General features: G+C 68.3%; 1 protein-coding gene across 4 annotated transcripts in view; it reads left to right on the forward strand.

The window, feature by feature from the left end:
• The window catches only part of DAGLA (diacylglycerol lipase alpha), a 62,353-nt gene that overhangs the window by 32,980 nt on the left and 17,305 nt on the right, over window positions 1–12,068 (forward strand). For all 4 annotated transcript variants that reach the window (XM_079788787.1, XM_079788790.1, XM_079788789.1 and 1 more), the window contains 5 exons: window positions 6,159–6,297; window positions 6,592–6,803; window positions 8,065–8,166; window positions 8,539–8,677; window positions 11,766–11,853. In XM_079788787.1, coding sequence (XP_079644913.1) covers window positions 6,203–6,297; window positions 6,592–6,803; window positions 8,065–8,166; window positions 8,539–8,677; window positions 11,766–11,853 — 636 coding nt within the window. In that variant the 5' untranslated portion in view covers window positions 6,159–6,202. The remainder of the gene's footprint in view (window positions 1–6,158; window positions 6,298–6,591; window positions 6,804–8,064; window positions 8,167–8,538; window positions 8,678–11,765; window positions 11,854–12,068) is intronic.

Consider the following 12,068-nt stretch of genomic DNA (forward strand, 5'->3'; position numbering starts at 1 on the left):
GTGGTTAGGGGGGATCAGGCAGGCAGGCAGAGTGGTTAGGGGTGATCAGGTAGGCAGACCAGCGGTTAGGGGCAATCAGGCAGGCAGGCAGAGTGGTTAGGGGAGATCAGGTAGGCAGGCAGAGTGGTTAGGGGGGATCAGGTAGGCAGGCAGAGTGGTTAGGGGGGATCAGGCAGGCAGGCAGAGTGGTTAGGGGAGATCAGGTAGGCAGGCAGAGTGGTTAGGGGGGATCAGGCAGGCAGGCAGAGTGGTTAGGGGGGATCAGGCAGGCAGGCAGAGTGGTTAGGGGAGATCAGGTAGGCAGGCAGAGTGGTTAGGGGGGATCAGGCAGGCAGGCAGAGTGGTTAGGGGGGGATCAGGTAGGCAGACGGCCCCTCACAGGCTGGCCCCGCCCACAAGCAAAGAAAGAGGGAGGCCCAGGCCAGCCAAGCCATTGCACCCCAGCCTGTCACCTGCAGAGGGAGGCCACCGGTGGCGGGGGAGGGGGGCAGCGCTGCACAGATGGCAAGCAGTGGCAGCTGCGGGGGTGAGGCCAGCTGTCTGCAGCCCGGGGAAGGAAAGCCCCGATAGGCCCTGATCTCAGGCCAGGCCTAGGGAGCCTCCCTGAGGGGCCATGCAGGCCGGGCTGAGGGACCCCCCTGACCCCCCGAGTGCACGAATTTTCGTGCATCGGGCCTCTAGTTTTAATATATTTTTATTGATTTCAGAGAGGAAAGGAGAGGGAGGGAGGGATAGAAACATCAGTGATGAGAGAGAGTCATTGATCGGCTGCCTCCTGCACGCCCCCTATTGGGGATGGAGCCCGCAACCCGGCCATGTGCCCTGACCGGGAATTGAACCCAGGACACTTCAGTCCACGGGCCGACGCTCTATCCACTGAGCCACACCGGCGAGGGCCACGGTCTGTGTTTAGAGCGTGCGGCGTGAGAGTGACGCTGCACCGCGTCGCTGCTGTGAGGATGGAAGGGCTGGGACCCAGGAGGCTCGCGGCTGATGTCAGACACACCCTGTGGCCTGCACCTGGCAGTCACCCCTTCAGACGCCCCCTCCATCCCCGCCCCGGGCCCCGGTGGGCAGTGTCCTGGGCTGACCCGGAAGCTGGAGGGGGCTCTGTTGAGATCTCTCCCAACAGCACAGCAGCCTGTCCCCGTGGGCACCGGGCACTGCAGGCGAGCCAGGGGGCCTGTCGTCTCCCCCGTGGCCAGAACCCTGCGCGGGGCCATCTGGAGGGCGTCAGAGCCACGCCCTCTGCCCTCCCCACGACCTCTCGGTCCCTGGCGGCTGGGACCCACTGCCAAGGGGCTTTTCTCCCTGAAACCTGTTCCCAGGGCCAAGCCCAAGGGGACCTTGGGATGAGGGGACGAGGCCCAGTCTGGGGTGCTTTAGCCAGCAGCCCCCAAGCCCCTGGTGAGGGGGTGTCACCCCGGCAGGACTTCCATCTGCTCAGGCCAGGCCTCCCTCAGGCAGAGCCAGTCGTGGGCGGGCAGCACCTCAGGCCCCAGCATCCGGTCACAGGTCCCCCCCGCCAGGGCGCCTCAGAGTTCTCTTAGTGACGGTCACCACAGATAGAGGCTTGGGGTCTGCCAGGGCCAGTGCACGCCCCCCAGGGCCATCATCGCAGCCAGTTCTCCCTGCAGCCTTCCGAGGGGGCGTCACCCCACTTTGCAGAGGAGGACACCGAAGCCCTAGGGCAGCCAGAGGCGGCAGCTGGTCGCCCTGAGCAGGCTGGGGAGGCACTGGGTGGCCTGTTCCCCAAGAGTCAAGGGTGTGAGCGAAGGGGGACCCTTGTGCCAGGAAGGGAGTGCCTCAGGGGGCCTGGGGGATGCGTCAGGGCGAGGAGGGGGTGCGGGGCAGCCGAGGGAGGCTGCTCAGGAGCAGAGGGGCTGGCTGGGGGGTCGGGTGTGCTCACACTCCAGGGGCCCGAGAGCGGGTGTGAGGATGAAGGGCGTGCAAGGCCCTGGCCCCCAGGGACTCTCGGCCGAGCTGGGGCAGGGATGGGCAGCAAGAAGGGCGTTTCCTGTAAGACAGTGAGTCCGGGGCTGCCCTGGAGTTAGTTAGGGTCCTGGGACCCCATAGGGGCAGCCTGTTCAGCCTGGGGGCTGTCGGGGAGGGTTTCAAAGAGGAGGTGACCCTTGGCACGTCTAGAAAGAGGTGAATGTAGGAGCAGCAAGCTGGGGGCAGCCCGGAAAGGGGGGTGGGGCCGTGTGAGAGGGGCTGGAGCACCGCCCAGCCAGGAACCCGCTGGCTGAGGGCAGGCCCTGTGCTGGGGTCTGGCCCCACGGGTTGGGGAGTATTTTCCAGCTCCAGGACTCAGAGAGGGCAAGGCTCTTGTCCAGCATTGCACAGCCTGCCAGCAGGTGATGGAGGCCCTTAGCCAGGGCCTGGGGGCCTGGACTCCCCCCCGCAGGCCACGGGGCCGGGCGGTTTGTCAAGTGGGGGAAGTTCGTGTGCGTTTTAGGAAGACTTTGCATTTGTAGGAAGAGGAATTCCCAGAGTGGTTCGCACTTAACCCAGGGGCCCGAGTCCCCATCAGGGAGGTTGGCCTTGGTGGAGGGGGCCGCTCCAGGCATCCCATCCTTGTGAGGGGGCTCCTGGCACCTCACTCATACTTGCCTGGGCTGGGGGCTCAGCCAGGGGCACGGAGGGGGCACCGTGCCTGCCCTGGAAGTGCCACTGGCCTGGGGTGAGGAGGGGGAGGCGGAGTGCCCGCCCGCTGAGGTTGTTGGAGGGCACCGACCCTGTGCCCTGGGCGGGCGAGGATGGCCAGCTGATGCGTGGCAGCCCCAGACCAGGAAGCAGCCTCGGCCCCCCCCCCCCCCCCCCGAGACATTTCCTCCAGATGAAATCACATCCCCAGCGGGGAACAGGCCCGCATTGTGAAGAGCCGGGGTCTCCAGAGAAAGGACGCCTTTCAGGCCCTTAAAAATAGCAGCCCTGAGCCGCTCGGATCTGCAGGGCCCGGCCTTGTCCCCGCCTCCCCGGCAGCAGCGCAGGCCCGGCACCCGCACCCGGGCCGCGGCCTGTGGGTGACCAGGCAGGGGCGGGGCAGCTGCCCAGCAGGGTTTCGCTCTCTCCCTCGGCCTCCCCTCCCCCTCCCCCGCTGAGACCCTGGGACCTGGGGCGCTGGCATTTGCCAGCGTGGCCAGGGCCTCTGGGGAACGTCTCCCCGGGTGGTCCTCACCAGAACGTTTAGCAGGTGGGATAGGCGACAGATGAGGAGACTGAGTCACAACTAGTAAGTGACACATTCGTGGGTGGTGGCGCCTGGGTTCAAGGCCAGGATGGCCTGTGCATGGGATCCTGCAGCCGTGGCTGTTCCCAGGTGCGGGCCAGCGGGGCAGGGCGCGGCCCCGGGTCTGTAACAGGGCACCCACGGGGGCCACGTGGTTTGGTGGGCCCTGGCCCTGGGCCCTCAGGCCGGGAGAGGCTCACAGACCTTCAGCCACCTGTGCAGGGACAGGAGCCAGGCTGGCCCTGCTTCTCCCACCTGAGCGTGGGGCTGCGTGTGAGTTCGAGGGGGATGCGAGGATGGTGTGTGAGTTTAAGGAATGTCCATCATTCTGGACTCCACAAGGTGGAGGGAGGGGCGAGAGGCAGTGGGGAAGGGTCTGGGGGCCCACCTGAGGACGGAAGTTCTGGGCTGCTAGCAGGGCGGGCCCTCACCTTCAGCTGCTGGTGCTGCCAGGGGGTGAGGGGTCCTCCCTCCCCCCGGGGGCTGGTGCTCCCCTCCCTCCACCAGGGCCGGCCTGATGAGAGCAGGGGGCGGAGCTACAGCGCCTGCTGGGAGGCACTGGCTCCTGCTGGCCCCAGCCCTCCCTGTCATTCCTTGTGAGTGAGGGGGGCCCTGAGCCCCACCCCGCACTCCACCGGAGACCCAGCGGGGCTGTGGAGAACTGGTGGCAGGACCCCAGCTGTGGGCAGCTGTGTCTGGCCCTGGCCTTGCTGCCACCCCCGGTGTCCCAGCCCCTCCGCTCCAGTCCTTTCTAACCAAAGCCGGTGCTGCCGGCCACGTGTCTCAGCCACACCGCTGGAGCCCTGGCCCCCGGCCCCCCCAGCCTCCCCACCTCGTGGCTCTGCGCTCCCCATCCTTCTCCCTGCTTCCCAGAATCCGCGCTCCGGCTCCTCCTTGTAGAGAGTGGGATGATGTCACTTCCTGAGGGTGGGGGGAGGAGTAGGCACGACCCCAGCCGCGAGCCCGCCGGCCGGCCCGCCGCCTGCTGGCCTGCAGCCGCCTGCAGCCGCTGGATGAAGTGGCTGCACCGGGAGGGAGATGGGGACCTGCTGGGCTGGACGCGCGGCGGCCCCCTCCCCCTGGCCCGCCCCGAGGGCCGTGTCCGTCAGCTGGGGGAGACTTGCCCGCTTCCTTCCTGAGTGATGCTGGTCTCCGAGGAGACTCGTTTTCCCAGGAGCCGCCACGGGGAGAGGATCAGGTGCCATGTAAGCCTCTGTGGCCGGGGCAGCTGTCCGCCCGCCAGCGGGGCACCCGGCCCTCTGTCCTGGGGACTGCCCTGCACAGTTGGACGCAGGGCCACCCTGGAGTCCCTCCTCGGAGCCCCCGGACCAGCCCCCGTGGGAGCCTCCCAGCTGCTCCCCCACCCTGGTTCCCCCGGCCCTAGGGATGGGGCCCGGATTCCTGGGCGCTCCCTCCTGAGCGTCCCTCGCTAATCTGAACTCCAACTTCAGAGTTAGGACCGGGCATAAAGGCGGCTTGGCTCAGGGTGGGCATGGGAGGGTGGGTTACCTGCAGGGCTCAGCCGCCGCCCCTCCAGCGGAGGCGCTGGGTGCCTGGGGCGTGCTCTTGACGCCAGATCTCAGCCATGTCCTTCCCTCCCAAGAGGGGAAGTTGAGGTTGGCGGTTCTTGCTGGTGGGTGCAAAACCAAGTCAGGGAGCATGCTCCCAGGGCTCCCGCAGAGCAAGAACCTGAAGACCGGATTCAGCGTGTTTACTGAGCACCTCCTCTGTGCCGGGCACTCCCACCTCCGTGCTTCCCCCTGCCCCAGGGCCTTCAGCCTTCGGTCTGCCTGCCCGTCTCATGCTTGACCTGGGAAGCCCCACCCCACCCCGGAGCTGCGAGCACGGGGCCAGGTCAGGGCTGGGAGCTCCCTGGTCTCCTGCAGGGGAGGCAGGGGGTGAGCCCAAGCCTTGCATGGGGCTGAGCAGTTACTGTTGGGGTCACCCCAGGGCACAGCTGATCCCAAGGGGCAAGTGCCAGTCTCAGGGGCTGGAGGGCCCTCGGGAGTAGAGCGAAGCCCGTCTGGCTGCTGAGTCCTTTATGCTGGCTCTGGGGGTGGACGGGGCAGAGGTGGTCCTGCCAGAGGGGGGTCAGCATCTCCGGGGGCTGGAAGCCTCTGGGCTGGGGCGGGGGGAGCGGAAGAGAGGCCCGTGGCGCTGGGCACACCTGGCCAGAGTGTGGTGGCCCCGGGTGCCGAGGGGCCCTGGGTGCCGAGGGGCCCTGAGTGCTGGGGGGCCCTGGGTGACTGGAGACCCTGGGTGCTGTGGGGGCCCTGGGTGCTGTGGTGGCCCCGGGTGCTGCGGGCCCTGGGTGCTAGGGGGCCCTGGGTGCTGGGGGGCCCTGGGTGCCGGGCGGCCCTGGGTGCTGGGGGGCCCTGGGTGCTGTGGGGGCCCTGGGTCCTGGGGGGCCCTGAGTGCTGTGGGGGCCCTGGGTGCCGGGCAGCCCTGGGTGCTGGGGGGCCCCGGGTGCTGGGGGGCCCTGGGTGCCGGGCGGCCCTGGGTGCTGGGGGGCCCTGGGTGCTGTGGGGGCCCTGGGTCCTGGGGGGCCCTGGGTGCTGGGGGGCCCTGGGTGCCGGGCGGCCCTGGGTGCTGGGGGGCCCTGGGTGCTGTGGGGGCCCTGGGTGCTATGGGGGCCCTAGGTGCTGGGGAGCCCTGGGTGCTGTGGGGGCCCTGGGTGCTATGGGGGGCCCTGGGTCCCGGGGGGCCCTGGGTGCTGGGGGGCCCTGGGTGCCGGGCGGCCCTGGGTGCTGGGGGGCCCTGGGTGCTGTGGGGGCCCTGGGTCCCGGGGGGCCCTGGGTGCTAGGGGGCCCTGGGTACTGTGGGGGCCCTGGGTCCCGGGAGGCCCTGGGTGCTGGGGGGCCCTGGGTCCTGGGGGCCCTGGGTGCTGGGGGGCCAGGCAGCCACAGGGCCCTCTGCTCTCCTTCAGGAGGTGAGCGCCAGGCCTGCTGAGCCTCCGCAGAGCCGCCAGCCATGCCCGGGATCGTGGTGTTCCGGCGGCGCTGGTCTGTGGGCAGCGACGACCTGGTGCTGCCGGCCGTCTTCCTCTTCCTCCTGCACACCACCTGGTGAGCCTCGGGCCGCGCCGCGGGGGGGGGGGGGGGCCGCCTCCGTGCTGACCTGCCACGCTCCCACTCCCAACGGGAGGTGCTTGAGACATACACCCCTTAGGTGACTCCCACCCGGGCGTGGGGACCCCACCGGGCCCCTCCAGCCCTGAGCCCAGCACTGGGCGGGCGCCGGGCTCTCTCTCCTCTGCCCTCAGAGGCGCCCGGTGCAGGGTGGCCGGGTCCTGCCCCCGCGCCCGGGCTGGGCGGGGCCGGGAGTGTGCAGCTGCCAGCCCCTCTCGCACGCGTGTCCAGGTTTGTGATCCTGTCCGTGGTGCTCTTCGGCCTGGTCTACAGCCCGCACGAGGCCTGCTCCCTGAACCTGGTGGACCACGGCCGCGGCTACCTGGGCATCCTGCTGAGCTGCATGATCGCCGAGATGGCCATCATCTGGCTGAGCATGCGCGGGGGCATCCTCTACACGGAGCCCCGCGAGTCCATGCAGTACGTGCTCTACGTGCGCCTGGGTAAGGGCCGCCGCGTGGTGGGGGGCTGCCCCGGGCCACCCGCCCGCACCCTCCGCCTGGGCGCCAGGGCAGCAGCGTCCGCCGGCACGTGCAGGGGGGCCCAGCAGGCGTGCGGGGCTGACGCTCTAGACCAGACCCCGGCCTGAGGGCCAAGCCCAGCCTGCTGTCTGTTCCGGCGAATAAAGTTTTATGGGGCCCAGCCACACTCACTCATTTCTGGGCCTGTGTCTCCGGCTGCTTCTGAGTGACAGCAGCGGGGCGGAGCAGCGGCCACAGAGTATGACCCAAAGCTGGACGCCTTGCGCTCTGGCCTTCACAGAGAAGTCCCCGGCCCTGGTCCAGGCTGTCCTTCCCCAGCCCTGGGATCCTCCCCAAACACCCGTCCTGGGAAACGCCCTCAGGGGCCTGGACCAGCCAGTTCCCAGGAGCCCCCCCCCCCCCCCCCCGCCCCATCTCCTGGGCTCCCCCTTCGTCCCTGGTGAACGTTCTATGAACTGCGGAGCCCTCCCCTCGGGTTCCCTCCGGAGGAGCTAGTGTTGGTCTCCTTTTACAGACGAGGGTCTGGGCCGGGGGCTCACCGCTCCCGCAGGGGCGCCCCGCCGTGTACAGGGGTCAGAGCTGAGATTTGACCCCAGGCCGTCTGGCTCCAAAGCCTGGGCGTAGTTGCCACACTGTGCCGCCTGCGGAGCTGGGGCTTCCAGCGCTCCCCGATCCACCCCCCCCCCCCCAACCCCGACTCAGCCGGGGCTCAGCGCTCTGAGCAGGATGCCTGGAGCGGCCAGCTGCAGGGCCTCCTCCTCCTGCCGCAGGCGCCCGAGGCCTCTTCCTGGGGAAATAGCAGCTTCCCCGCCATGAACACTCTCATCTGGTTCTCACACGGTGAGGCAGTAGCCCTGGCCACCCATTTTACAGATGAGGAGACAGAGGCTCGGGTAGACTAGGTGACTTGCCTAAGATACGTCCGATTCCAGAGCCCATGGGCGTAACTCTGAAACCCTGAGAGGGCAGGGCCGCGCCTCTTCGCCCCCGCCCCCCCCCCCCCCCCCCCCCCGCCTCTCCGGTCTCCTTCTCAGGAGCGTCCAGGCCTGAGGCCGCCTTACAGCGGGGCGAGTGGAGGGAACAGCCACGCTGCCCGAGTCTCTTCCCCGTGAGGCCTGTGGGCTGGCAGCCGTGGGGTCCCCTGCCCCCGCTGCGGAGCTGGCTGGGGCCGCGGTGGGAGGGCCGGGCCGAGGTTCCTGCAGCCGGGCCTGCTGTCTTGCAGCCATCCTGGTGATCGAGTTCATCTACGCCATCGTGGGCATCGTCTGGCTCACTCAGTACTACACCTCCTGCAACGACCTCACGGCCAAGAACGTCACGCTCGGTACGTCAGCCCCGAGCGAGTGAGCGGGGGACAGGCCTGAGGGGGGGGCTGGAGCCCCACGGGGAGGGAGGGGCGGTTCTGAGGGCGCGGCCTTCATCCCGTGGTCCGCCACCGACCTCGGGGACCCCGGTCTGAGGGCAGCAGTTGAGGGCCCCTCGGCATCTGCAGAGCCGCCTGCTCTGAGCCCAGGACGGGCCTCGGGGTCACGGCCCGGCAAGGGGACGGCCACCCCGCCAGAGCCTGAGCCCTGGCCTCTGAGCCTCGCTGCGGCTGGTGCCCGGGGGGCGGGGGGCAGGGAGGCTCCAGCGCCCTCTCTTTAGAGCTGGTGCGTCGGGGGGTCCCAGCGCCTCGTGCTCCCCCCGCTGCCCGCAGGGATGGTCGTCTGCAACTGGGTGGTCATCCTCAGCGTCTGCATCACCGTCCTCTGCGTCTTCGACCCCACGGGCCGCACCTTCGTCAAGCTGCGGGCCACCAAGAGGAGGCAGCGCAACCTGCGGACCTACAACCTCCGGTGAGCGGCCGGGCGGCGGCATCCCCTCGCGGGACTTGCCGGCGGGCAGGCAGGGCTGTCCCCGCGCCTCCCGAGCTGCGCCGCGACCTCGGGTGGGGCTCGGGGCCTCTCCCTGCCTCAGTTTCCTGGCCCATAAAGCGGGACTAACGCTAGTCCCTGCCGCGCGCGCGGCTGTCAGGAGGCGTAAGCGAGAGAGTAGGTGCGAAGTGGTCACGCAGCTCGCGCTCGGTCAGTGGGAGCCGCTGTCGTCATGGTCCTCTCTGTGAGGCCGATGCCAGCAACTGCGACAGGGATAGCAGGAGGCATGTGGCAGCTCCCGGACGCAGCTGATGCCATCATCCTCGTAACACAGAGGACGAGACTGGGCCCCGAGAGGGCAGGGGACTGGCCTGAGGTGACTCCGCGGGGACGTGATGGGGCCGGGGCCAAGCCCAGGCAACCTGGCTTTAGAGCCCTTGCTCTTACCCGCGAGGCTGGGCTGCCTCTAGGACTAAGGGGCTGGAGGGGGTCAATCAAGGAGGGCTTCCTGGAGGGGGTGCGTTTTACACGGTGTTTCCGTGCCGTGGGAGAGAGAATGAGGGCGGGCACCCAGGGTCCCCGTGATTCTTACTGATTGAGAGGGAAAGAGAGGGGTTCCCAGGGCGGGTCCTGTTCATGGAGCTTCTGCCGAGAGGTAGGCCCTGCCTTCTCCAGCACCCGTCCTCCCACCAACCCCGGGCCAGCTGAGGCCCGTTCTGCAGACGGCAGCCCAAGTCCCAGAGGCAGGTCCCTTGCCCAGGTCGAGTTGGTGGGCACAGACTGGGCTACACCTCCCGCCCAGGGCCGCGGGGTCAGAGCCCTCCGCCAGGGCGGCGGGTGGCCCCGGCTCCACGCTCAGCAGGAATCTTCCGCCCGACCCTCCTGCCTCCACGTTCCGCTCCCTCGGGCCCTCCACGTCAGCTCAGCCCTGCAGCCAGAGGCACACCCAGGCCTGGGCGGCCACTCCCCAGCCCCGATGCCAGGCCTCGGAGCCAAGGCCCCCGTGCAGCTGGCGACCAGCGCCCGTCCCGTGTGTTCACTCTGAGCACACGCCCCCACCTGACCTGGTTTCTGGGCTCCTGGGGCCCCCGATAACCATCTCCTCTCCGGGACTCGGTGTAATTGCCCGTGGGGCCCAGGAGAGCCGAGGCCTCTGCAGAGGGGGGTTGGCAGTGGCTGTCGTTTTAGCTGGAAAGTCCTCCTGCGGCCTCTGGGCCTGTGCGGCGAGGAGGAGGCCACGGAGCTCACAGGTCCGTCCTGTTGCGGCTTCTCCGGCTCTCGGGGGGGCTGGGCGGCAGGCCCCGGCCTGGCTGGTGTGCCCACCTCTCAGGCTGTTCCCTCGCCCTCCCGCTGCCCTGAAGCCGGCAGCTTTTCCAGCAGGGACGTGGTCAAGCCCGCCGGCCCTCCATCCGCCTCCGGGCTCAGGGGTGCACACGGGCCTGCGGTGCTCACCCGCAGGTTAATTCCGCTTCCGGAAGTCCGGAAGCTGTTGAAGCCCCCGCCCTTTCTCCTTCCAGTGCCGCCTGGTGAGGGCTGGGAGGTGGGTGATTCCCTGGGAGCCTTGACCTCGGATCTTTGCTGAAGGAGGATCGGTCCTCCTTCACTTGAGTGAGTCCCGGGGCGGAGCAGTGCTGGCCTGTGGGCTTTTTCTCTCTGGATTTGGTGTGTCTCTCTCTCACCCGGGTTGGCCTCTGCCGCCTAACTTACCGCATTAGGCCAAGCCTGTCCCCGGCTCCGTCTGCCCCCTGGTGGACATGAAAAGCACTGCAGCGCAGGGATGGTCAGCACTTTCCTGGGGCCAGAGACCCACCCAGCAGGAAATTCTCTTCGAAGCTTTGAAAACCCCGTTAGGTTAGAAAGGGTTCAAAACACACGATGCCCTGGGCGCCAGCCTGGCAGCGTGCTCTCCCTTTCACGAGCCCCTGGCAGGTGGGACACTGGTGCCGGGGGGTGAGCCGGCCCAAGTCCCTCAGGGCTGGCAGGTCCCAGGCCCAGCAGCTCCGTGCGCCCTTTCTAACCCCGGGAGGGCCCGAGGCGTCCCCTGGCCCGTGGGACCAGGGTTGGGAGCGGGGAGCGGAGCCACGAGGCCCGGGAAGGAGGGCCCCTGTCCCTCCTGACCTCGGCTTTGTGCCTTCATGTGTTCGGGGCCCACGCCTCCCCCTCGGGGCCACCTCCCAGCGGGCTCTGACGGGGCCAGCGGGAGGGCACCTGTCACCAAAGAAGCCAGTCCCTTCTCGCTCAGCCCGGAGATGCACGTTTTTAACATCGGATCTGTTACCTTTACGCTCAAAACAGACCGACTTCTGGGCACCCAGCATTGGGAGGGCCCCCGTGGGTAACTGGCCATCGCTCTGCCTTCGGATGCAGACTCCTGGCTGCCTGCCTCCCCATCGGAGCTGCCAGACCTGGGGGCTGGGGGGTTGCGGGGGGGGGCGGGGAGTGGTCCAGGCCAGCCGTGCAGGGGAGGCTGGGCCCGCTCCTCTGCTGGGACAGATCCAGGGGGCGGGAAGTTCAGAGCCTCCTTCCGCCCTTAGACTTCCCCCAAGTACAGAGGATGCATCCGGAACCCTTTTCTAAATTAAATTTAATTTTTAAAAAACATATTTTTATTGATTTCAGAGAAGAAGGGAGAAGGAGAGATAGAAACATCAATGATGAGAATCATCAGATCAGCTGCCTCCCACATGCCCCCTAGTGGGGATCGAGCCCACAACCCGGGCATGTGCCCTGACCGGGAATTAAACCGTGACCTCCTGGTTCATAGGTTGACCTTCAGCCACTGAGCCCCGCCAGCCGGGCTGAAAGCCTTTTGAGGGGAAGCGGCTCTGGGGGACAGGTTGGGGCTCCCAGCTCCGAAGCCCCCAAGGCATGTGGTGTTCAGTCTGCCCGGGCCATCGGCGCACTGCTTTAGGCCAGCGGGAGTCCCCAGGCCAGGCCACTGGCCACCCAGCTTTGGCCGTCAGGGAGCCCTTCTGGGGGGTCCTGGGCACAGGCCACCCTGTGCTCATCATGTCTGGGCCCTGGGTCCGCTGGGCCGGCCCTGCGGCCTCACACACTCTCACCTCCGCAGGCACCGGTTAGAGGAGGGCCAGGCCACGAGCTGGTCGCGCCGCCTCAAAGTGTTCCTCTGCTGCACCCGGACCAAGGACTCGCAGTCAGTAAGTACCGGGAGGTCCGGCCCGGGGCCCGTCTGCTCGCTGGTGGAGCGGGTGGGCAGGGCTGGCGAAGGAGCTGGGTTTTGAGCCCGGTCCCGGGGGCCCGCCTGCTCCTGGGAGCCCCCCGCTCTGCCGAGGGAACAGAAAGACCTGAGGATCTTTCACCGACCGCTGGGAGCGGAGTCTAGTTCAGGAGAAGACGTACTCGCACCGCAGGC

Source organism: Cnephaeus nilssonii (assembly GCF_951640355.1).
Source record: "Cnephaeus nilssonii genome assembly, chromosome: 13".
Taxonomy (NCBI): domain Eukaryota; kingdom Metazoa; phylum Chordata; class Mammalia; order Chiroptera; family Vespertilionidae; genus Cnephaeus; species Cnephaeus nilssonii.